At 33.7% G+C, this 26787-nt stretch overlaps 4 protein-coding genes across 4 annotated transcripts; all 4 read right to left on the bottom strand.

Annotated features, from left to right (window-relative positions):
• Nucleotides 1-1949: 1949 nt before the first annotated feature.
• Nucleotides 1950-3086, bottom strand: LOC125835319 (protein PELPK1-like). The gene has a single exon (XM_049514441.1). The coding sequence runs from the start codon at nt 3084-3086 to the stop codon at nt 1950-1952; it is 1137 nt and encodes a 378-aa protein (XP_049370398.1).
• A 2296-nt stretch (nt 3087-5382) lies between these two features.
• On the bottom strand, nt 5383-6570 carry LOC125835315 (protein PELPK1-like). The gene has a single exon (XM_049514439.1). It carries the CDS (start codon nt 6568-6570, stop codon nt 5383-5385), a length of 1188 nt encoding a protein of 395 aa, XP_049370396.1.
• Nucleotides 6571-7599: 1029 nt separating this feature from the next.
• LOC125835303 (F-box protein At3g59000-like) lies at nt 7600-9869 on the bottom strand. The gene is made up of 3 exons (XM_049514429.1): nt 8629-9869; nt 8369-8542; nt 7600-8246 (listed from the first exon to the last, which is right to left on the bottom strand). The coding sequence occupies exons 1-3, from the start codon at nt 9817-9819 to the stop codon at nt 8025-8027; spliced, it is 1587 nt and encodes a 528-aa protein (XP_049370386.1). The 5' UTR covers nt 9820-9869; the 3' UTR covers nt 7600-8024.
• Nucleotides 9870-21477: 11608 nt separating this feature from the next.
• On the bottom strand, nt 21478-22074 carry LOC125835260 (uncharacterized). Its single transcript, XM_049514391.1, has 2 exons — nt 21877-22074; nt 21478-21699 (listed from the first exon to the last, which is right to left on the bottom strand). Exons 1-2 carry the CDS (start codon nt 22072-22074, stop codon nt 21478-21480), a joined length of 420 nt encoding a protein of 139 aa, XP_049370348.1.
• Nucleotides 22075-26787: the final 4713 nt, after the last annotated feature.

Below are 26787 nucleotides of genomic sequence, written 5' to 3'. Positions count from 1 at the left end.
AAATATTAACCTAATTTTTTTCTAATGATCATAATAAAACACATAAAAAATATGACAATATAATATAGGCTACAACTTACGTAGTGATTCCCTAGAAATTTTAGGAAAAATTTATTTTATGTAGCACATATTTTATAAACATAATTTGTTTTTAATATTTAAAACTTTAATTAGATTTTGAGTTTGAACTCTTGTTATTTTTAATACTTTATTTTATTTTTATTTTTTAATTAATTTTTTATTTGGTCCACAGGCCGGTCCTACCTATATTTCTCAAACCCCACAAATTAGCAGACTTATTCAAGTCGGGATAAAAAACTTTTTTCTTGAATGGACTCCAAAAATCTTAACACAACTCTATCAAATCATGAGTTAAGTCATGCAGGCCCAACGGGCCTAGCCCATATTGACAGCCCTAATACAAACCCACACCTAAATAAACGTAGAATGCACCAATAGCTGCCGCTAAATGAACATAAATTGCCACTAAAACTTTAATAGCCAAAGGGTAATTCAATTAAGCGCTGCTAAATGCACTTAAATGTATTGCCTCTAAATGCTTTAATATATGAAGGGGTTATGAAAAATCCGTTACATTTTATCGTAAACAAAGTAATATTGTAATAATTGAGAAATAGAATAGTGTTTAGTTAATTGTAGCATATTTTCTTATGTGACTATTCTCATTTATATTCGATTATCATAAATCAACATTATTATTCTTATATTTACTTTTTTTATTTCCCTTTCACTATTTTTATTCTCTTATTATTGATTATTCTAAAGTCTTTCGAATAGTCAAACATTCTACATTACGTAAATTTTATTGTTGTGTGTTTATAAAAGATCAAATTTGTTTTTTGTTGTCTTCTTTAAATTTCAAGCACTAAAACTAAACACTATTTTAATATCATTATAGCAACTTATCAAATTCAGCGCAACACTATTTTAATATCATTATATGCGGCTTCTTTTTATCTGATTAAAATTATTCACTACTTGGTTCACTTTATTTCTTTTATCTCCCATGAATTGTATGTTCAGTGTTTTGTTATCAGCAGTAAGTAAACAAATTCACAATTGCTGGAAGAGTAGATGAAACCACATAAACTCTCAATAAAAAGAACTGTGATATCATGCCTTCTAACACATAATAATCAAGGGATCGGAAAAGGCTTAAAAATCCTACTAAACTTTGAGAAAAGACTTATTTATACCATTCGTTCGAAGTTTGGTTCATCTATGTCATTTCCATTTGAGAAAGGTTCATCAACGCCATTATTTGTTAACTGAAATGGCACAAATGAGCCAAACTTTTAATAGATGACATAGATGAGCCTTTTGTCAAAGTTCGATGGCATAGTTGAGCCTTTTCCCTTTTAAAAAAATGATTAATTATTGACATGGCAGAATCATAATTAACCACATGAAAAAAAATAATTTTGCAAATTTGGAATTGTTTTTAGTTGAAAAATAATGACACAGATGAGCCTTTTTCAAACGAAAATGACATAGATGAGCTAACCTATTATTGGACAGCACAGATGAGCCTATTTTCAAAGTTTGATGACATATTTGAATCTTTTCTCAATAATCAATTGTACAATTTTGTGTAAACATTAAAAATACAGTATAATTTAATTAAATGACAATACAATTGCAACCCAAGCTAAGGTAGGAGAAGGCAAAAAAAAAAACAAATAAAGTTTACGAATGTAGATATCATGCCTTAAGTCATAATATGAGAACCATTTTGGTTATATATTTTGAGCAGAAGAAGGACTTCCTTGAAACATGTTGAACTTCTGAAAGATGAAAATTTAATAATATGGAGGTGGTGGTGATGGGGAAGGAGTTGAAGATGATTCATGGTAGTAAGGGGGTGGTGGTGATGGAGAAGGTGATGGTTTCTTGAAGTAGTCATTTTTTGGCAAAGATGGCACCTTGTATTATTGTTTAGGCACTGAGGGTATCTCTGGAACAAACGGCACCTTCTTGTAGTTATCTTCTGGAACTGATGGTTTGTTGTAATAGTCATTCTTTGGCAAAGCATGCAACTTGTATTCTTGTTTAGGCACTGAGGGTACCTTGTAGTCGTTATCTTTTGAACCTGATGACACCTTCTTATAGTTATCTTCTGAAACTAATGGCTTCTTATAGTAGTCATTTTTTGGCAAAGAAGATTCTTTGTATTCCTGTGTAGGCACTGAGTGTACCTCTGGAACAGATGACACCTTCTTGTAGTTATTTTCTGGAACCGATGGTTTGTTATAATAGTCATTCTTTTGCAAAGAAGATTCTTTGTATTCTTGTGTAGGCACTGAGTGTACCTCTGGAACAGATGACACCTTCTTGTAGTTATTTTCTGGAACCGGTGGTTTGTTATAATAGTCATTCTTTGGCAAAGAAGGCAACTTGTATTCTTGTTTAGGTACTAAAGGTACCTTGTAGTCATTAGCTTTTGAAACTGATGGCACCTTCTTATAATTATCTTCTGGAACTAATGGCTTCTTATAGTAGTCATTCTTTGGCGAGGAAGGCACTTTGTATTCATGTTTAGGCACTGAGGGTACCTCTGGAATAGATGACACCTTCTTATAGCTATCTTCTGGAACTGATGGCTTCTTATAGTAATCATTCTTTGGCAAAGAAGGTACTTTGTATTCCTGTTTAGGCACTGATGATACCTCTGGAACAGATGACACCTTCTTATAGCTATCTTCTGGAACTGCTGGCTTCTTATAGTAGTCATTCTTTGGCAAAAAAGGCACCTTGTATTCATGTTTAGGTACTGAGGGCACTGAGGGTACCTCTGGACCATATGGCACCTTCTTATAGTTATCTTCTGGAACTGATGGTTTCTCGTAGTAGTCATTCTTTGACAAAGATGGCGCCTTATATTCCTTTTTAGGCACTGAAGGTACCTTGAATTCTTCACTTTTAGCTACTGTGGTTGGTACTTTATTGTATGTTGTATATGTTGATTCATAAGAATAAGGTGAGTATGCCATAGTAGAAGTGGCAATCAAGAAAAATGTCAAAGCACAAGCAAATTGAGGCCATTGCTTCTTCATTTGGCTACCCATTGAGAATATTTGAATTCTAAGTCTAGATGGTTATGTTTTTCTTTTTCTTGTGTATATTAGATTGGAGGAAATAGGAGTTAATATAGCTGAACTAAGATGATTTGAATGCTCTTAAAATAATCCAAACATATTAGAGAATTTCCCATTTTCTTTGTTAATGCTATTCCACTAAGGTCATGATATAATGGGAAGCCATGAACAATCTTTTATTGACTTCCAAGAATGTTGTACTTGTTCTCTTTTGTTGGTACATTGAATATTTGACTAAATAATTTTTTTAAGTTGAAATATATATTGTTCATTACTTGGATGGTTGGGTCCATTAGTTATATGTACTTTTGATACTTTGAGCACGACTTAAAATTCAAATCATTGGACCATACATTATACATAATTTGCATCACCAATTATAATATATTGGAAGCTATTATTTCCAATATCAATTATTTAATTTTATGTTTCGTTTAACTATCTAGTTTTAGATAAACCACGACTACATTCGTCTAAACTGTTAGTAAATTCAACTTAACCGTCGCTAAATTCACCTAAATTACCATCAAATTCCGCTAAATTCACCTAAACCGCCATTAAATTCACCTACAAAGTCACTGAATTCACCTAAAATGCCGCTAATTAATTATCATAAACCGTCGTTAATTTTATCTAAATGTCTGTAAATTCTCTTAAACCCTTGCTAAATTCACGTAATAAACTTTATTTTATTAACCTGCCATTAAAATTTATAATGGCTGCTAAATGCACATAAACAACCGCTAAATTCATATAAACCTAAGCCTGTTAATATTTAAAAGGTAGTCCAAACCATCGCGGCTATATAATTAATGGATGAAAATCATTTTTGCTCCCCAACTTTGCTGTAAAAATCAAACTCCCCCTCAACTTTGAATAGTAATCAAACTCCCTCCTTTATTTTAATCAATTTTTTTAAATGCCTATTATACCCTTTCATTATCAATTAATTTTTACTTCTTTAAAAATCATGATTTTTTTTTTGAACTAATGTAACAATTTTGTCATAAAAGCATAAACATTATTTTTTGGTGTCGAAAAAAGTGAGAAATATTAATTAAATATATGAACTAATGATGTTTTACAATGAAGTAAATTAGCATAATGAAAAAAATTATTTTTATTAATAATAATCAAAATTCTAATATTTATTTACACAAGTAAAATAACAGGGAGTAATAACTATACAAATATATTTCGACGTAGGAAATATAAAATAATAAATTTAACTAAGGTCAAAATTTTAAAGATTGTAATTTTAAAAATCTAAATTATTTTAAACTATATTTTATGTAATACTCCATTAATGTTAATCAAAACTTGTTTATTTATAAAAGTATTCCTCGGACGTTTAGATTACTTGATCCTCATACTAAGAAAAACTAGAAAAAGTGAAATGAACATTATTATTATTATTTATTTATTATTTTTTTTTTCAATCACTTTACAGAAAGTGAATATATATTACCATAAAACTTTGCTTTATAACTAGAAAAAAAAAATCTTTTTTTGTGGTCACCTTTAATGAAAATGAAAGATTAAATGTTTACCAAAGGGAGTGGAACACGGACCTTCCAAAAAGTACCTATTGGATTTTGGGAATCACCAAAGTTGATTTGCTCATTTCATCTACCTACCTCCCCCCACCCCCACCCCCACCCCCACCCCACAAAAAAAATTCGATGTTTAGATTATATTATATTATATTATATATATGTGTTTACATCGAGAAATTCAGTATTTACGTTAAATAATCGATAGAGGCAAGAAATGTGTCTTTCACATATACATTTAGTTAGATAGGTATATTTCTCACTTTGATTCTTAATTACCAATTTTGTTTAGATTTATATATGTCTTATTTGTCAGTTCAAACCTCAATTTGATGATCTAAAGAGCTACTAAATTCTTTAATATCTATAGGGTATTAAATCCTCACTGATGTTTGTTATTTTTCTATTAACTTTATGAGAAGAAAATAATTGGCAATTGCGGGAAGAATTGGTGAATCTATATATATAAACTTTCAATAAAAAGAACTTGTATTCAATTGAAAAAAAATTCTGGAAACATTGAAAATAGAATTTAAATGACAAAACAATTGTAACTAGAAGTAGGAAAGAAACGAAAAATAAAATAAAATAAAGAATTACAAATTTTGATATCATGCCTTCCAACTCATAGTATGAGAAGTTGAGAACCCTATGGGTTATATATGTTGAGCTGGAGGACTTCCTTGAAACATATTGAACATGAAAGATGAAATTTAATAATATGGAGGTGGTGGTGATGGAGAAGGTAATGGTTTCTTGAAGTAGTCATTTTTCGGCAAAGATGGCACCTTGTATTCTGGTTTAGGAACTGAGGGCACCTTCTTGTAGTTATCTTCTGGAACTGATGGTTTCTTGTAGTAGTCATTCTTTGACAAAGAAGGCACCTTGTATTCTTGTTTAGGCATTGAGGGTACCTTGTAGTCATTATCTTTTGAAACTGATGGCACCTTCTCATAGTTATTTTCTGGAATTGATGGCTTCTTGTAGTAGTCATTCTTTGGCAAAGAAGACACCTTATATTCCTGTTTAGGCACTGAGGGTACCTCTGGAACTAATGGCACCTTCTTGTAGTTATCTTCTGGAACTGATGACTTTTTGTAGTAGTCATTCTTTGGCAAAGAAGGCACCTTGTATTCTTGGTTAGGCATTGAGGGTACCTTGTAGTCAATATCTTTTGAAACTGATGGCACCTTCTCATAGTTATCTTCTGAAACTGATGGCTTCTTGTAGTAGTCATTCTTTGGAAAAGAAGGCACCTTATATTCCTGTTTAGGTATTGAGGGTACCTCTGGAACAGATGAGACCTTGTAGTTATACTCTGGAACTGATGGCTTCTTGTAGTAGTCATTCTTTGGCAAAAAAGGCACCTTGTATTCATGTTTAGGCACTGAGGGTACCTCTGGAAAAGATGACACCTTCTTATAGTTATCTTCTGCAATTGATGGCTTCTTGTAGTAGTCATTCTTTGGTAAATAAGACACCTTGTATTCCTGTTTAGGCACCGATGGTACCTTGTAGTCGTTATCTTTTGAAATTGATGGCATCTTCTTATAGTTATCTTCTGGAACTGATGGTTTTTTGTAGTAGTCATTCTTTGGCAAAGAAGGCACCTTATATTCCTGTTTAGGCACTGAGGGTACCTCTGGAACAAATGACACTTCTGGAACTGATGGCTTCTTGTAGTAGTCATTCTTTGCCAAAGAAGGTACCTTGTATTCTTGTTTAGGCACTAAGGGTACCTTGTAGTCTTCACTTTTAGCTACTGTGCTTGGTACTTTATTGTATGTAGAATCTGTTGATTCAGAAGAATATGGAGAATATGCCATAGTGCATGTGGCAATCAAGAAAAATGCCAAAGCACAAGCAAATTGAGGCCATTGCTTCTTCAATTGGCTTCCCATTGAGAAGATTTGTATTTTAAGGCTAGATGGTTATATTTTTCTTTATCTTGTGTGTTTTAGAATGGAGGAACTAGGAGTTTATATAGCTTAACTAAGATGGTTATTTGGATGTCCTCTCAAAATCATCCAAACAGATCAGAGATTTCCTCCCTTTATTGGTTAATGCTGTTCCACTAAGGTCTTGAGATAATGGGAAGCCATGAACAATTCATATACCTACTTTCTAAAATTCAAAGTTCAATCTTTTATTGACTTCCAAGAAAATTGTTTCTTGTTCTTTTTTTGTTGGTACATTGAAATTTGACTAAATAAAATCTAAAAGAAGCTTTGACACATGAGTCCTATGTGGTATAAGACACGTAGGACGCAAATTGTCACAAAGGATGCCTACTATCGTCTATTCAAACTTCAAGTAGAAGACATTGATGCGATGAAAATGGAATGAGAAAGATTTTGAAAGGACTGTTAACCTGACTTTCACTAATACAACTTGTAGTACTAAAAATTACTACAGTACTCTTAACCAAAAGCACTCCACTGGCTTCATTAAGGATCTTTGATTTGTGCAATAACAATCTTAGTGGTGAAATTCTGAAGTTATTAAGACTCAGTGGACAGATTCCCACTGGTGGAGTGGTGATCCTTTTGCAGATGCCACAAGTAAATTTTTCTTGTCGAATTATGCACTCTGTGGTGATTCTGAGTTTCATGTTTCACCATGCGTAATCAAATCTCCCAAGAGGTCAAAGAGAAAAAAATACAACAAAAGCAACTTGCTTGGTAATGGGAGTTTCGACATGGTCTACACAAAGGGATATTTAAGGATGGTGCCCTTTTTGACAGCAAAGGTATTCAATGTGCAATTGGAGGATGTGTTTAGAAGTTCTCATAAAGAATGTGAGGTGTTGATCCGTGTCAGATTCTCCAAAAATACACTATTTTTGGCAAATCCAACACATACCCATTGATATTTTTGAAGAGTCTGTGGAAGCTAATAATTGAAAATCTTGATAATGATAAATCAGATGACAAAGAAAGTTATACGAAAAATCATATTACATTTCAAGTATGACAGTGAATATATACCAGATTTCAGAACAAGTAGGAGGCATATGCATCCATCATTACATCTCTCTACCTCAAGTGCTCACTTCTTTTTAATCACCTCCAAGTAGTCTAAGCATGAGAGAAATTGAATGGAATGTGAAGAAGAGGCAGAGCCAGAAAAATAATAATGAAATGAAGACCTCTTATGCTGTTTGTTAACAGTTAAACTTCATTCCGTACAATCGAACAAATGAAATTAAACCACAGATTTGAGCACAATTTATTTAGAGCTAGAGCAAGGTTAGGGAACCTTTCATGGATTTGACAGAGCCACAAGCGGGTTAACTGAACTTTATTCTGAACACACTAATAAACACTATATGCTGAATTCCCCAAGATTCTTCGGTCTAAGCTTGTTCTTTCCATTTGAACATGAAATTATTCACTTTGCCAATTAGAGACGTAGATTTCAACCAGGTATACCAAATGGAGGTCATTTCCTCCTCAGATGTCCCAGTACAGCTGATGATTTCTTCTAATATACGATGCTTGTGGAAAAACCTGGTACTGAATGGACATTCTTTACCACAATTTTGATCTTGTGTACACCGCTCTAATGCAGGCAACACCTGTATTTAAACAAAAACATACGATATAGAGAATACAATAATGCTTAAGCTCTACTGCATTAGTGTCTACAAGCACAAGGGGCGTTTTTTTGAAAGGATTTACAGGTAAAGCAAGAAATTACCTGGAGTACTTTGCTGTCTGTACATGGAAGTATGGACATGATGCTGGGACGGTTGAACAATATCGATCCAATGATCAATTCAATGCTCAGGATGGGTACAATGAATATCTCGACATTATGACATGGAGGAATAAGAATTTCTCTTGGATTTTCATAAATAAGGATGTTTTTGGTCTGCAAGAATTTTGCCAATGACATAGCTTAAAACTAAATTCAACAAGTAATGCACAAATCAATGGCACAAAAAGAATGGAAAGTACCTTGCGGCAAAATATTACTAACATCAAACCTTTAGAATAGTTGAAGTTTTGAACAAAGTGATTAAGGTTTGTGTACCAACTGCTATCCACATCTCCAAAGTTTGATATTACTGTCCTCGGCAAGAAGAAATTGAGTCGGGATCTTTCCAGGGCAGAAGAATCCATAGATAAGAAGGGCATTTTATCACCCTCAAAATCAAATTGCGATAAATTTGGAGCTTGAATAATGATTTTTTCTATACTCTCCAACTTCGATAAGGTGACTTTGTTGAGTTTTTCACTCTGAATCTCTATATGTTTCAGCTTATAACATCTTGTTAGATGCAACACTGAAATGTTTGGGAACTTGTGGAATACATCTCGAAACTGTTGGTCTGTGATGCTGGAACCAGTGAGCTCGAGTGTTTGTAAAGTATTGTTACCATCCAAAATATCAATTTTGCAAGGATGAAAATTTCCCTGATCAATACATTCTGAATAACTAAAGGATTCAAGTTTCGGAGCTTGGACAATCACACTATCGAGTTTGCATAATAGTACAGCCAAAGAGTGTAGATGTAACCGTCCAACAACATACAATTTGCTCATACCTTTGCAAGCCAGTACTCTTATATTCCTGATGGATGGGCATTTATCTATAACACTTTGCATTTGGGCATCTGAAATATGAACATTATACAAAAAAAGAGCCACAAGAGAACAAAATCTTATATGAGTGGTGCTAATATCAAATTCAAACTTGCACCTGCTTAACCACAATGTGTTGAGCTTTTTCGCATCATAAACAGCATCAGGTAAGCTATAATACGACGAATCAATATCCGGAGCATGAATCACCAGCACCGAAACATTGACTTTAATAGCCGATTCAATCCAATGATCCAAATAAGGATCCAATTCTCGATCCCGATATGCAAGGAAGAATTTTGCAAGATGTAAGTTTTGTTCATCATGGATTCGTAGGGGTCGATCAATCAACTTGACAAAATTTTCCAGGGGTATACAACTGTTGCCTTTACATTGACGGAACAGTAAATAAGGTCTTGAGAGCCAATAATAGTGCCATTTCTTGGATAAAACACAAGTTATCGCCGCCTCTCTGAGGTCGAGGTTAGTGCGACATAAGATGTGATGAATGATATGCACAGGCAATTCTGATATTCTGTCTTCTCCATCAACACTTTCTGCCATTAGGGTTTCTGATTTTGGTAGGTGCCGCCGTTTGCTGGTAGGGTTTATAGCCACTTTTAAATAGTAGCCCCCAACATATTTTAAGTAAATAGCCACTTTTAAATAGTTGCCTACATCATAGCTTAAGTAAATAGCCTCTTTTAAATAGTAGTCTCCAACATAGTTTAAGTAACTAGCCACTTTTAGCCTACATCATATCTTAAGTAAATAGCCACTTTAAATAGTAGCCTGCATCATATCTTAAGTAAAAAGCCACTTTTAAATAGTAGCCACTCACTTGACATGCTTGGACAAATATATTCAAAGTTCAAGACACGAAACAACTCCAAAGTGTTTTAGCGTATATGTCTTTCTTACTTTGGAGGTGTGTGTATAAATAGAACTTGTCTAAGAGTTTGTTTGATATTGTTGTTGGGAGCGTAAAAATATTTCTTTTGAAAAATTAAGTGTTTTGACAAATTCTTAAAATTGTTTTTAAATAAAAATAAAAGTAGTTTTTCTATCGTTGAGAAGAAGTTAAAAAATTGTGTTTCTTAAAAAAAAAAAGTAGAAGCAGAAAATTATTTTTTTGAAGACTAAAATATCGGGAAAAAAACATAAGTAGACACTTTTTTATAAATAATTACATATATATGGCCTGTGAATAACAATTATGACATATTTAATATTTACTTCTATAACTTTTTTACATTCTGAATAGATCATGGGTAAGATAAAGTAGAGATTCAAGGTACCACAACTCTGCAGTTCCTTTATTTATGCTAACAATAACTACCTTTTATCTATAAGAATTCTATTACATCGATGATCTCTTCCTTCTACATATAAAGCATACGAGTTTTTTTTTTCTCAAACTGAAAAATACACATATTAACCAATCTAAATTTCTGTCATGGAAGAAAAAATTGTAATTTTGGTTCAACACAGCGGTGGATGGGATAATGAACACAATTTCAACAATTTCATAGTTGATGGCTTGACACTAAAAGAGAGTTCGAATTTGGATACCATTCTTGATGAAATAACGAAGATACTTGGTATTTATGCTTCTATGGATACAATTGAAATTAAATATTCCGTGAAGCAGAATTATACTCCAATGAAGATATACAACGATGGAGTTTGAGATGGTACTTGGATTTGAAGAGAAAAAGTTGCTTCACTGATTTTCCTCTGTGTATAACATTGAAGGAGAAAATTTGTGACGAAATTTTGTCAAATTCGATTCCTAATAATTCAACTTCAAATTCTAGCCAGGATATGCAATTGGTACAACGTCTTCAACTCACTCAATCACTTATGCCAATACATGGAAACTACTCCCGTGATGAAATAGAAATTGACGAGGATGGTATAATTGACAACAGATTTCATAAATACATTAAAGAAGGTCAGTTGTATATGAAAAAGGAGATACTCCAAGATGTTGTAAATCACATTGCCTACAATTTAAAAATAATAAGAGATAGAAACTTTGATAACTGCCCAAATAGTGTGACCAACCGTACTCTTTTTTATTTAATAAATATAGATAATTAATATATCTATTTATCTTTTCAACTTCTTTAAACTGTTATATATGTAAAAAAAACTTTCATATTTGTAATACTGAAAAAGTGCTATTATTTATGTAGTTAAGTCTTAAGGATGGTCTTTCCACGTAATTTTTCCTAAAATATCTCTTTCATATATAAATATTTACCAATATATCGATTATTTAATTAACATATCTCATAAGTTTGGTTAAGTTTCATTCAAAAAAATTATTTTATGTTGATATATTATTATTTATATTTTATATATTATTTTACATTTTATTTTACAGAGTTAAAAATAAAGGTAACAATGATATTTTTGTAGGGTAAAAAATATGAAGGGGTTTATTTATTTTTGTGGTGAATTTTCCGTATATAGTGGTTTAATTTGTAGAATGATTTTTAAATTTAAGAATATGTACATTTTAATTTAATTAAAATAAAATTTTCATTAAATTTTTTGTAATAGATATTGAAAATAGTTTCTCTTTATAAAATAATATTAATATGGGAAAAGTGCATGATATACCCCTCAGGCCTCAACTTTGCTAATTAGAGCTGATATACCCCTCGTTATGAAAGTGGGTCATATATTCCCCTATTGTTATACAAATGACTCACATATACCTTTTTCCTCTAAACAAAGTGAAAAAAAAATTAATTTAATTTTTTAATTCTTTTTTAAATAATCCATATGTGGTTATATTTGATGCCCCTCACACATAATTTATTTTTTTGTCTTTTTTGTTTCAATGACTAATTAAGTTTATTATTTTGATGGTCAAATTTATTTATGTTTCACTAATTTTCTTGCAAAATTTATTATAGATGCCCAATTTTTCGTACAAATACAAAAGGTAAATTACAATATAGCCGCAAAAAAATTAGTTTAAATTATTTTCTTTACACTAAAGAACGAAAGAAAAAAAGAATAAGAAACTCAAACAATGATAATCAAAGAAATCAAAAAATAATTTATGTATGAAAAAAATTAAAATATACTTTGAACTTAGCTAGAATGATCATATATCCCCACATGATTTTTAAAAAAAATTAATGTCAAAATATAAATTTAAAACAAATGTTTTCACTTTCGTTAGATGAAGGGTATATGTGAGCTCCTTTTGTAACGGTGGGGTATATGTGAGACATTTGTATAATGATAAGGGTATATATGAGCACTTTCATAATGAGGGGTATATCACCTCTAAATATCAAAGTTGAGGGATATATCAGATTTTTGTTTCCTATTAATATTAAAAGTACATTGATACTTACCTTCTTTTTTTTGTAATTTGACTCTCAAAAACAATTTTTAAAAAAAGATCAGCCAAACACAATTTGTTTATCAAAAGCACTTTTCAAATGAACTAGCCAAACACAAGTCAGATATCTGGGTTGGGTCCCGAATAAGGTGTCAAGATGGAGTTTCAAGTTTGGTGTCGAAGTCAAATTCTGGATAGAGAGTCGAGGTCATTTCTCATGTCAGGCCGAAATGATTCTCGAGATTGGATGTCAGAGTAAGATTCCTTTTAAAGGTTGAATCCCGAGTTAGATGTTGGGATGAGGAGTCAGGTGTCGAATCGGGAGTCGGGTGTCAGGTCTCAAGTCAGGATCGGGTCTTGGGTTGGGGTCTAGTCTCAGGTCGGGGTCGGTTTCAGAGTTGGGGGTAGGTATTAAGTCGGTGTCGGAGTCGGATCCCGGTTCAAGAGTTGGATCCTGAATTGGATGTTGGGGTCAGGTTGGGAGTCGGATTACATAACTTTCATCGGGATCGTGTCCAGGTTCGGATGTCGAATCTTGAGGTCTTGGGTTGGGCCTTAGGATCATGCGCTAATTCGGGCCGGGCTCATGGTCAGATCCTAGTTCAAATATCCGATCCATGTCGGGGGTATGGGTCGGCCTGTATTGGATGTTGAGATCAACACCTGGATCGAGTGTCGGGGTCGGATACCAGATCGATTATTGGGGTTGGTCTCCATGTCATATATTATTTTTCTAAAAAATATTTTCTAATTGTGGACAAAAATAAAAAAAATATTTTCTAATCTCTGGACAAAAATAAAAAAATATTTTTCACCCACCAAACAAACATGAAAAAATAAGTTAGAAGCCAACTTATTTTCCAAGAAAACATTTTCCCTAGAGGCTGAAAAACATTTTTCTTCGTACCAAACACACTCGAATACAATAATACTCATAATAGGAAATTGTTTCAAGCCTTTTACTGAATACACATCTACTTGACCTGCGTTCTTCTTTTATCTTTCGCATTCTTAACACCACATATCCAATGGCCAATGCACGTACGTAGTAACCCAATCTCCAAGAGAGTATATAAACCAATAAGTACTCTTTTTCTTCTTGACTTTTTTGTAGATTTAGTTCTGCTAGAGATCTTACCATCAAAATCATTTTTTTGACAGATCATATGATTGCTGCCTTTAAATTTTCAACATTAATAGGAACTTGCCCACTTAATAAATTGGACGAAACATTGAAATATAGCAAGATTCTTTAAATTGCAGATAACATCTGTTATAGTTCCTTCCATCTTGTTGCCACCTTGGTTGAGTTCTTGAAGGTTCAACAAGCCTTGGACGGTTTTTGGAATATGACCATTGTTATACATATTCATAATTAGTACACCAGTAAGTTTGCCAATTTCTTCAGGGATGATTCCCTTCAACGGGTTCGTGAACGGAACCAGCAATTTAGAAGAGCTTGAAATTCTCAAGAATAATTGGGTCAATCATCAAGAATAAATGAAAAGCAGAGTTAATAAGATTTTAATTCAGTGGATGCAGAATTTTTTGATGGAAATGAAAATAGCATGCTAGTGTAGAAGCTGTCCACTTCAGTTGAGTTATATATTGTTTGGGATAAGACACAAGTACCCCTAGACTATGACCATAATTCCAGAGACACACTTTAACTAAACTAAGGTCCTATTACCTCTGAACTTATTTTTTTTGTAATTTTGTACACCTTTTGTCTTACGTGGCACACTCCGTGACTCCACGCAATTGAGGCGTGTGAGAGATATTTGGATGCCATGTTAGACAAAAAGTCCACAAAATTACAAAAAAAATGGGTTCAAGGGTAATATGACCTTAGTTTAGTTAATGTGTGTCTCTGAGGTTTCGGTTATAGTCTAGGGGTAATTGAACATTTTCCCTATATTGTTGTTTATCATTTTCTTGTACAAATGAATTCTTTAAAATGTTTTATATACAATCCATCTTCTTCATTGAGGAGAGTTCAGAACAGAGTGTTACTTTCCATTTTACAAGTTATGGAACTTCTGTTAAATTTCTTCATTGAGGAGAGTTCAGAACAGAGTGTTACTTTCCATTTTACAAGGAAAGGCGTGGATGGATATATTAATTTAGATTCGACAAGCTTATATTTTCTAATTCATCTACACTCATAACCATTGATACTAAAGATAGACTGCTAAACCACATATGGCGCAAAATCTACTTCGTATGTGAGTAAAATTAGCTTAGAACTAGATTTCATGGATTTGATTGCAAGTATAAATGTGTAATCAAATTGGAGGTCTTACACATTTACGAAAAGTGGCGAAGGTTTGACCTCAAACAAATAGACTGTCTCTAAATTTTTTTATTAATGTTGTTGTGGTGTAAATATTTAACAGTCTTAATTTATTTTATTTTCGAAGACTTTCACATAAAAAAAATTTTCACAAGGAGTATATTCTAAGCATAAAATTATTAGATTCTATATTTTTCATGTACAAAAAATAGAAAAAGTGATGCTTCATAGCTTCATAAAAACATCACTCAATATTAACAAGAGAATTAGATCACCAAAACATATATTATGATAAACCATGTAAAAGATAAAAATAATTAGATTTCAAGATATTTTTGGTCATTCATTGTATATTTATGATTCTTGAGAGATGTGATAATGTCAAATCACTTAATTTTTGTTGAAATGTTCTTTAAGCCTACTAAAATTTACTCTTTTTTTTTCTTCTTATAACAGTCGAATATTAGAAAGAATGTTCAAAAGCTTAATGAGATTATTTATGCCCACGCGAAGCGTGGATATATTACCTAGTTTGTAATAATTAGAATTCAATATTAAAGAAAATGAAGACCAGCAAACAAGTCTGAATGATTTTCAGACTCTATACTAGATGCTTTTAGAGGTACTAGTCCTGAACACTTGCTTTGCACGTGAGTCCTACGAAAATATTATATGTGGTAGGAGTTATATTAAAATCACATTGTGATGAATTTCACAAATGATTTAACGAAAAAATATAAATGAAATAAATGAACAATCAACCTATATAAATGACTTCTTTATTGTAAAATGTAAATGCCAAATAATTAGATATTTCGGTAACCTGCGAAATTTGGACAACAAAATTTAATGTGATAAATACTTTACCTTTTTATGTTATTAGGCCGAAACTTGCAATATATTAGTTTGTTACTTTTCTAAGAAAAGGACAATACACACATAACATACCTTCTCAATTTGTACCAAAGTTTGAATTTCCATATGTACTTGTAACAAGTATATATGTTGTCTCCATATTACATTCACATGACATAATGCGTTTATTCCCCTTTGTAGCATGAACAAAAAATTACAATAGTTTGGTCATGGTTATTTTTTATACTTCTTAATATATTTTAATATTTTTTATCCTTTTTTTTTCTCTTACTTTATTATTATTTCCCCCTAACGTTACTATTTTGCATCATTTACCTTAATTCTTGTCTTCGCCTTTCGTTTATGTTCCCACCGTTTTATTTTTATAGTTTTCTTTCTTACTTCCACATTTTCATTCATAAAAAGTAAATAAATAAGAGGGTTATCTACAAACACAAAATAATTAAAAGTGAATTTCCTGTCACTTTTGATTGTAATGTATAAATATGTAAAATTTATTCTAAAGAATTTAAAAATATTCTATTTGAATTCATGAAATGATATAAAATAATTAGATAATTTAACCTTCGTATTTCAAATCATGATTCATAAGTAAACATGCATACACATTTCAAGATGGTGAATACATGTAAAAGAGCTTTCTTGTCAAAAATTCAAAAAAATAAATATAAATGTTTATTTAAGGAAATAGAAGCAACATATATGTTTTTATTAAACTTACTGATCAAAGAGAGCATGGAAAAATAATTCTTGAGTGGCTTGAATCCCTCCTTGCATTCAGTGTTTCACAAGCTATGTCTATCAAATAATCCATGAACATCCCCATATATATAATTGTTAACAATTACATTGAAGTTGGCAATAATAATGTGAAATAAGTGTCATCAAGATAACTCTTCAGTTTTCAAATGCTTGGACTTCCGCTAACAACTTACTCAAGCTATTTCATCCATTTGAATGACTTTCTATCTTCCAATATATTTATTACATAATATAATGCACATTTGAATACCTTAAAACTGCTCCCATTTATATCTAGTTTTGTATTTAGTTATTAGAATATATTTTTTTATTTTGTACATAAAAAAAATAATATTTAAATGAAGGATAAAATGGTAATTCAACTTTGAGGTTAGAAGCTTCCCACTTATAATAATATATGATGATTAAGTGGTTAGATCTGAACCAAAACAAATACACTTACTAGGCGGCTGAAATCTGAATGGTTCAGCTTCAGACCTTCATTAAGTGCAAAAATGAGGCATTGGACTTGTATAAAATTGAATAAGTAAACGCACACGTCCTACGCGGCATAATACAAATAGGACGTTACATCGGACACAAAACTGTCATGTAGGACGTAAACAAGGAGAAATGTGTTTATTTGTTCAATTTTATACAAAATTTATGTGTCAACTTATATACACATAAAGTTAGATGGCATATATATCAGTTGAGGCCAAGTTAAATGACATGTTTATGTATTATGCCAATTATTTATTTATCTCAAACTTTTGCTTTGATGCATAGTAAATTTACTTATTACAACAAACCTCATGAGTTTCAGTTGCAAACAACAATTGCATCAACAGGGTAGGCTTATGGGTATTTTGTTACACTATCCACAAAATAGTGGAACACTCAACAAGATCAGTAACAGAGAGAAAATGAAGCTGAATCTCGTATCGGACCTGATCACGGAGAAAGAAATAAGCTTTCGTTATGTTTCTTTGGTATGTTCTTTTTTGAGATGTCCGTTCATTCGAAACATTCGATAAAGCAGCTGCAGATAATTTACCTTGAGCCATGCTGAGGAACCGTTAGAAGAAAATCAAAGATGTGGGCATGGCACTGGGCCTATGTCCCACTTATATATACTAGTTCTCGACACATGTATAGCCAGTCATGTAGAACATGATTTGTAAATAGTAGTAGTAAACACTATTAAAATGAAACTTTGAATAAATACTAATGCATGAAAAAATAAAGTACAAGTTGTGAATAAATCGTCATACAGTGGACTTGTTTGTTGAGGTGAAGATGATTGGGTATTGTATGACTACAAAAATGAGCAATCAATTAGGTCCACAATAAAATCATATAGAAAGCAAAAAGGATGGAAACAACCTCTATATCATTGAGCTTCATGAGTGAATACTTCACCTCGAACTCGAGATCTACTAAAGATGATGACAAGAGAGGCAATGGACTCGTGAACCAATTATCTGCCACTGTCAGCTTGATTAGAAGTGATTGGAATTTGCAAGAACAGAACAGAGTGGTACTTTCCATTTTTCAAGTTATGGGACTTCTGTTCCATTTCTTGATTTCTGCCGGTTCAAACATGCAAGGAAAGGCGTGGATAGCTATTTAATTGAGTTTCTACATGCTTATACAGTTATACCACTCCAATCACGTCTCTGTGTGGTATTGAAGCGGCCAATATATTTAATACTAAACTGTAACATCCGACAATTTGAAATAACTTGCAAAAAGCTTGAAATTGGAAATAGCCATTTTTGGAAAAATGTGAAAAATTTCAAATCTGAAAAATTTGGCGAAGTATGGAAAATAATGAGTTTTTGGCCAACTTTGAACAGTTATAAATCCTAGCTCAGGATGATCTAGGTGTTGTTCCAGTTACGTTTGCAAAGTACGTGGAATGATCTTTCCAAGGCCATAAAGTTTGCTCGTTTCCGAGTTTGTATGAGCGATTTATGCCCTTTGAAAGTTGGGCAGTTGGCAGGAAATCTGTCCGGAAATTTGTAAGGGCATTTTGGTCTTTTCCCTAGCCTTTTCTTTTGGATATATATTAGTGTGTTAGACTGATTTTGATCAGTTTTCCTCATTTTAAAGAGTGAAAGTAAGGGTTTGAGAGTGAAGAAGAAAAGAAGAGGAGAGAAAGGAGAAGAAGAAGCAAGTTTTCGTCGAAGATCGTCGTGGATATCGTCGGGGGTGATCCCTTTTAGGTATGTGAGTTCTTTGTGTGGGTTTATCCTTTCCCCCACATACCAAGATAATTTTTATGATTTGAGAAAAGATTGGATTTGTTGTTGAAGTTGTTGGTTGGAATTGTTGAAGTTGTAGTTGTGTTGTGTTGTAGTTCTTGTTGGTTTGGTGTGTGTTTCCGGTGGTTTTTATGAGTTTAATCTATGTTATATTGAGAGGTTTATGGTTTTAAGTGTTTGGGGATGGAAACTTTGAGGTGTAGAAGGTTTTGAGTTGGAGAAAACTAAGGAGAAAAGTCAAGTTTTTGGGGAAAAAGGGTGGGGCGTCGCGCCTGTCAGCGCGCCCCAAGAGGGACTCTGAACTTTTCCCCTTGGGGCGGCGCGCCACTCAGAGCGCCAGCAGGCCATCTCTGAAGTTTTTGGCTTGGCGCTCCGCGCCTCTCAGAGCACCAAGAGCGCCAAGTTTTCCCATTCTTTCCCCACTTTCTCATGCATGTTCCTAGGTATTGTACCTATGTTTTATAGTTGTTTTTGACACTCCAAGGCATGTCTAAACATCAAGAACTCATCCATAACATGTGATCAAACACTTTGAATTCATAATTTTGATTCAAGGAAAGTTAGTTTCCAAGTCAAGTGAAGTTAAGGGTTGAGTCTATAAGTTCAAGAAGGGAGTCAAGCAAGTTTTAAAGTTGAGTCATGAGTCTTTATTGAATGTTTAACTTCATTATTGAGGCTCAAGAGTTCTAAGTCAAGTAAAGAGTTAAGAGTTTCAAGTTAAGTCAAGTAAGAGTTTCAAGTTAAGTCAAGTAGGAGTTCCAAGTTGAGTCAAGAGCATAAAGTCGAGTTCATTCCTCGAAAGTTATTAGGGAATTATGTATTTCCCAAAGAGGTTTTTTTTTAATGTTTTTACATTTGAGTAAGAAAGGAACATCGATTTCCAAGAGAGCCTTTGGGCTAAGTTTTGAGTAATTATCTCAAATAAAGAAAGATGTGTTTAAAACACTTATGAGCTAAGTATTTTTGGGAGTAGTCTTGAGCACCGAATTGGAGACACGAGTTCCTATAAACTCAACTCTCCATAAGAGCCATGTAGCCAACATGGGAGTTAACGGGTCATACTTTTTAGATGAATCCGTAAAGTTAAGCTAGTGGATCCACTTGGTAAAGTTAGCTTCCTATATTGATGGCAAGGTGATGGTCCTCGGGCAACGTGAGGTAAAACGTTGTATCATTAGCTTCCTATATCGATGGCAAGGTATAGGATGGTCCTCGGGCAACGTGAGGTAAAACGTTGTATCATTAGCTTCCTATATCGATGGCAAGGTATAGGATGGTCCTCGGGCAACGTGAGGTAAAACGTTGTATCATTAGCTTCCTATATCGATGGCAAGGTATAGGATGGTCCTCGGGCGACATGAGGTAAAATGTTGTATCTCCACTAAGGCTCATAGTGGCGATTGTCGGTGAAAGAGTCTCCCACTAAAGTTATATTACTTATTATATAAGTAAAGTTGAGTTGTTATGGTTTTATCTTTAACAAGCCAAGTTGTTTACACTGTTTTACAAGCTTTATATATTGCATGTGTCGTATTGCTTTATATATTGAGTTAAGTTATTTAAGAGTTAAACAGAGCCAAGGTAAGAGTTCATTTGTGCTCCTTTCAAGCTTGAGTTGTGGTTTAGCTTTCCAGCTCGCATACTCGTACATTCAATGTACTGATGCTAGTTGGCCTGCATCTTATGATAATGCAGATACAGGTACCCAGGGCCAACATCCAGTTCGCCGTTGATCCAGTTGAGTACATCAGAGTCAGTGGTGAGCCTCTTTGTGTTCCGGAGGACTCGATTATGTTGTTCTCTCAGTTTTGTTTTATTAGGGTGTTGCGGGGTCTGTCCCAACATCCATCTCAGTATTATAGAGGCTTCATAGACAGTCAATCAGTGGTTTGGAGTCTCTCATCTAAGTATATATGTAAATATTCTATTTTGAGACTCGAGTTGCCTTTGTGGCCAGATTTTATCTCACTTAAGTTGTTTTAAAACCTTGCATTGCATTGAGTTTTCCACTGAGTTAAGAAGGCCAGGCCAAGGGTTCGCTTGGGGGCCAGTAATGGTCTTCGAGTGTCAGCCACGTCCAGGGTGTAGGCTCGGGGCGTGACATAAACGTTGGTAGTTCATGTTTACCTAGGAAATGCAGGAACTAGGCAGTTTTATACCATGGAACGATATGGCAGTGGTACTTTTTGCTGCTATCTATGCTTTGATAAGAAGATACTAGTTTTAGGAAGTGTGGTTTCAAGGAGATATTGATGGAGACTGACTCGAATTTTAGAAGGAACAGTAGTCACACCATGGAGTGTATTAAGTCTCCGCTCAACTGGGACAAGGCGGGTTGAAAGTTTTGTGAGTTAATTTTCCGAATTTGTCACACATACACAAACACTTGATCCGTCATACTCTAATTTTGGGTCTTCCTATGACAAACAGAGGCCTTGAGATGTGATAATACAAAAAATAATGAAATGAAGACCTGTTAACAGTAAAATTTAGCACACTTTCATCCATTGCCTTCTTTCCATACAATCCAACAATTCCATAAAATTTAGATTTCATGGATTTGATTGCAAGTATAAATATGTAATCAAAGTTGGAGTCTTAGAAATAGCCAAAAAAATGCAAAATAGAAAATGTATGTAAGTAGTAATAGATCATACATATTCTTAACACACAAATTAACTCTATATTCTGAATTCCCATGTTAACATGAGATTAGTCGCTTGGTCAATTAGAGAGGTGGATTTCAACCAGGAATACCAAATGGAGGCCGTTCCCTCCTCAACTGCCCCAGTACAACTGCTGACTTCTTTTAATTTATGATGATTGTGGAATAACTCGGTATTGAATGGACATTCTTTACCACATTTTTGCTTTTGTGTACACCTTTTTAGTGCAGACAATACCTGTATTTAAAGAAAAACATAAGAAATAGAGAATACAATAATGCCTATGAGACAAGCAATCAACATAAATCAACAGATAACTAATATCAACCCTTTAGAATTGTTAAGCTCCAATGTCTTAGTGTCTACAACAAGAGACGTTTTTTGAAAGGATTTTCAGGTAAAGCACGAAGTTACCTGGAGTGCTTTGCTATTTGTACATGGAAGAATGGACATGATCTTGGGATTGTTGATCATTAACTTTCTAATGATCGATTCAACATCCAGTAAGGGTGCAATGAATATCTCGATATCATTACTTGGAGGAATAACAATTTCTCTTGGATTTTCAAAAATAAGGATGTTGTTGGTCTGCAAGAATTTTGTCAATGGCATAGCTTAAACCAAATTCAACAAATGATGCATAAATCAAAGGCAGAAAAATAATGGAAAGTACCTTGCGGCAAAATATCACTAATATCAAACCTTTAGAATAGTTGAACTTTTGAACAAAGTGATGAATATTTGTGTACCAATTTCTGTCCACTGATCCAAAGTTTGTGCTTGTCGAGAAGAAATTGAGTTGGGATCTTTCCAGGGAAGAAGGATTCATAGATGGGACGGGGAATTTATCACCATAATAATCAAATTCCAATAAATTTGATGCTTGAATCGTGACTTTTTCCAGACTCTTCAACCCTACTAAAGTCAATCTCTTGAGTTTTTCACTCTGAATCTCTATATTTTTCAGGTTAAAGCACCATGTTAGATCCAATTCTGAAATGTTTGGGAACTTGTAGGATACATCTCGAAACTGTTGGTCTGTGATGCTGGCACCAATGAGCTTGAGTGTTTGTAAAGTATTGTAACCATCCAAAATATCAATTTTGCAAGGACGATCAGTATGCTGTTCATATTTAAAGCATTGAAGATTTGGTGCCTGCAGTATCACACTATAGAATTTGCAGTCAACAACAATCAAATTCTCCAGATGTACAGGGCCACAAACTTGCAATTTGTTTATTCCTTGGCAATCGACTAGGGATAAATTTCTGATGAACGGGGATCTATTGATAATTCTTTGCAATTGAGCATCTGATATACTGACACAATGCAAATAAAGATCCTCAAGACAATCAAATCTTATGGGAGTGGTGCTAATATCAAATTCAAACTTGCACTTTATTAATTGCAATATTGTTAGCTTTTTAGCATCATAAATAACATCAGGTAAGCTATATGGTCTTAAAGAGGAAGCATTAATCTCCACCACTCTGACTTTAAGTTTAAAAGCCAATTCAATCCAAGTATCCACGTGAGAATCCAATTTTGTCTCACGATACATAAGGATGAATTGTTCAAGATGTAATTTTTGTTAGACATGGGATCGCAGGGATTGATCAACCAACTTGACATAGTTTTCCAGGGGCATATATTTTTTGCCTTGAAATTGATAGAATATGAGATTAGGTCTTGAAGTCCAACAATAGTACCATCTCTTGGACAAGATACAACTTCTCGCCGCCTCTCTCACGTTGAGTTTAGTGCAGCACAAGATTTGATGAATAATATGCACAGGCAATTCTGATATTCTGTCTTCTCCATCAACACAAACTCTTTTCGCCATACTATATTGCATCGTTTTTTGTTTTGTTGATGCCGTCGTATGTCTACTATTAAGGGTTTTACTTGGATTCCTAGTGGGAATTGATCACTAAAAGGGCTCCATCATATATTAAGTGAATAGCCACTTTTAACACCTTCTGTCAAATAGTAGCCACTATTAATATTCAGCCACTCTTTTGACCTACTTAACAAAGTTACCTACCTTTTTAGATTATGTGATGACTGATGGTATACACTTACTTAAATACTCAATTGATGAATAAATTTCAGTTTTTACTGGAGGATTTTCTTTTTAATTGTCTTTAAGCAATGATGACTGTAGGAATATTTTTCTTAGAGAATGTTAATATGCTGTTCCCAATAAATATGATTGTAATCAACTTTGTTACTGAAGTCAATAAAAACACTGCGATATCGGCAGGAGCTTTATTCGAATCTTTGGCTACCAGATCATCTTTGACCTTTGCCGCAAATGTAGGTGTTGATGGAGTAATATTGTTTTTCCCTGTAACACCCTAGAGAATTTTCGAACTAAGACTCGAGCCGTCCTTTATGTGGAGTGAGATTTTACCGAGGAATAAAATTTCTTGAGTGTTAAGTTAAGATCCCTAGATGTAGCACATTGAGTTCCAAGAAGAGTTGAATTGGAAATAGTCATTTTGGAAAGAATCTGGAAAATTTGGCTATGGAAAAAAAGTGAGTTTTTGGTCAACTTTGAGCAGTCGTAACTCCTAGCTCAGAATGATTTAGGCGAATTTCCAGTTATTTCTGGAAAGCCCTTGGAATGATCTTTCCAACGCCGCCGAGTTTGCTTGATTCTGAGTTCGTATGAGTGAGTTATGCCCTTTGGAAGTTGGGCTGTCGGCACAGTCGCACAGTCGCACAGTGCAGTTTGTTTAGTCCGAAAATTTTAAGGGTATTTTGGTCTTTTCCCTAATAATTTCTTTGGGTTATATTGAGGTGTTAGACTGATGTTTGGATCATTTTTGTCCCATTTTAAAGAGTGAGAGTAAGAGTGAGAGTTAGGGCTTGGAAGATAAGAGAGAAAGAAGAGGAAAAGAAGAGGAGAAAGAGAAGAAGAAGCTAAGGATCGTCGTGGATTTTCATCGGGGGTGATCCCTAATCAGGTATGTGAGTCTTTAGTGTGGGTTTATCCTTCCCCCCCACATACCAAGCTCGTTTTTATGATTTGAGAAGAGATTGGATTTGTTGTTGAAGTTGTTGAAGTTGTTAGTTGTTGTTGATGTTGTTAGTTGTGTTGTTGAAGTTATTGTTGGTTGTGGGACAGGATTGGGCTGTGTATTTGAGTTGTGATCTATTGTATGTTGAGAGATTGATGATCCTTAGTGTTGGTTGGTTCATACCCCCACACACCAACTCGTTTTCAATTCCAAGAGAAGATTTATTGGTTGTTGAAGTTGTAGTGGTGTTGTGTTGAAGTTCTTGCTGATTTAGTACAGATTTCTGGCTGTGATTTTTGAGTTGAATCTATTGTATAATAAGGGTCTTTATGATTCTAAGTATTGCTGCTGAAACCTTGAGGTTGAGAGGGTTTAGAATTGGAAAGAAACAAGGGGAAAAAGAAGGATTTTTGGGGAAAAGGGGCTGGGCTGTCGCACCTCTCCTAGTGCCAAGGACACCAATCCTTCCCTTTCATTTACCATTTTTTTCATACATGTTCCTAGGTATTATACCTATGTTTCCTAGTTGTTTCCAACACTCCAAGGTACTTCTAAAAGTCAAGAACTCATCCGTAACATGTGATCAATCCAAATTTCAAATTCAAGTGAAGTTAGTTTCCAATTCAAGTGAAGTTAGATTCCAATTCAAGTGAAGTTAGTTTCTAATTCAAGTGAAGTTAGATTCCAATTCAAGTGAAGTTAGTTTCCAATTCAAGTGAAGTTAGTTTCCAATTCAAGTGAAGTTAGATTCCAATTCAAGTGAAGTTAGTTTCCAATTCAAGTGAAGTTAGATTCCAATTCAAGTGAAGTTAGTTTCCAAGTCAAGTGAAGTTAGTTTCCAAGTCAAGTGAAGTTAGAAGTTAAGCTTAGAGAAGTTAAGTAAGTCAAAGCAAGTCTTCAAACTTTTCACGAGTCTTCATTGAACGTTTTAACTTCATTCTAAGGCTTAAGTTCCAAGTTAGTATAGAGTTCCAAGTTAAGTATAGAGTTTCAAGTCGAGTGAAAAGTATTGAGTTTCAAGTCAAGTCAAAAGTTAAGAGTTTCATGTTAAGTTAAGAATTTCACATCAAGCCAAGAGTTCAAGTAAAGTAAATAGTAAAGAGTTGAGTTCATTTTCTCAAAGTTATTAGGGAACTATGTATTCCCAAAGAAGTTTTAAAGAAATGTTTTTACATTTAAACAAGGTTGAAAACTGAGATTTCCAGAAGAGCCTTCGGGCTAGTTTTTGAGTAATTATCTCATATCAGCAGGAAAACATATGTTTTAAAAATATAAGAGCCAGTACATTTTTGGGAGTAGTATTGAGCACCGAATTGGGGGAGCGTTCAAAGAACCCACAGCCCCCATAGAACCATGTTAGCCACCATGGGTAGAAATGATCATACTTTTTAGATGAATCCTTTTCAGATTAGACTAGTGGATCCATTAGGCAGTTCAGGTCTTATACCTTTGGCCGGGTATAAGATGCTCTGGCAGCGTGAGGTCGATCGCTGTATCATCACTATAGCTCTTATGTGATGGTTGTCGGTTAGAGAAACTCCCACAACAGTTATTGTATTTTTATACACAGAAATTATTGTATTTTATATACATCAGTTCATTTGTATTTCTATATACATCTCAGGCTTATTGTATCCTTGTATACACACAGAGTTTATAGCATGTTTTAAACAGTCTTTCTTTATATCGCACTTGTTTTAAATTACCTTATATTGAAAGAAGTCAGTCAGGTTGAGTTCAGTTATTCAAGAGTCGAGTATCCTTGAGTTAAGTATCTTTGAGTTAAGTATATATCTTGAGTTGAGTATATATCTTTGAGTTGAGTATCTGTCTTTGAGTCCAGTATCTATCTTTTGAGTTGAGTAAGTTTGAGTAGTTTTGAGTATTCCTTGAGTTGAGAAAGTTTGAAAAAGAGGTAAGTTATTCAGTTTATTCCAGTGTTTCTTCTAGCCTATGTTGTTTAGATTTCCAGCTTACATACTCGTACATTCCACGTACTGAGCCATTTGGCCTGCATCTTTTTATGATGCAGACACAGGTATTCAAGATCATCAACAGGAGATTCGTTGATACATCCGGGAGTTCCAGTTAGCTATGACAAGCCTCTTTGCTTCCGGAGGATTTCATTTACCTTTCAGTTGTATCAGTTGTTAGGAGGTCGTGGGTCTTGTCCCGGCTTCCATCTTTATCAGTTAGAGGCTTCATAGATAGACAATAGAGTTTCAAAAGTCTCTTCATTTATTTTGTTAAATGTTTTGAAGACTAAAGTTTCCTTTTATGGCGAGTTGTATATATATTCTAT

The sequence above is a fragment of the Solanum verrucosum genome, unplaced genomic scaffold (genome assembly GCF_900185275.1).
Source record: "Solanum verrucosum unplaced genomic scaffold, falcon-dt-bn FXZP01001278.1, whole genome shotgun sequence".
Lineage (NCBI taxonomy): Eukaryota > Viridiplantae > Streptophyta > Magnoliopsida > Solanales > Solanaceae > Solanum > Solanum verrucosum.
This window is presented reverse-complemented; position numbering and strand designations above follow the sequence as displayed.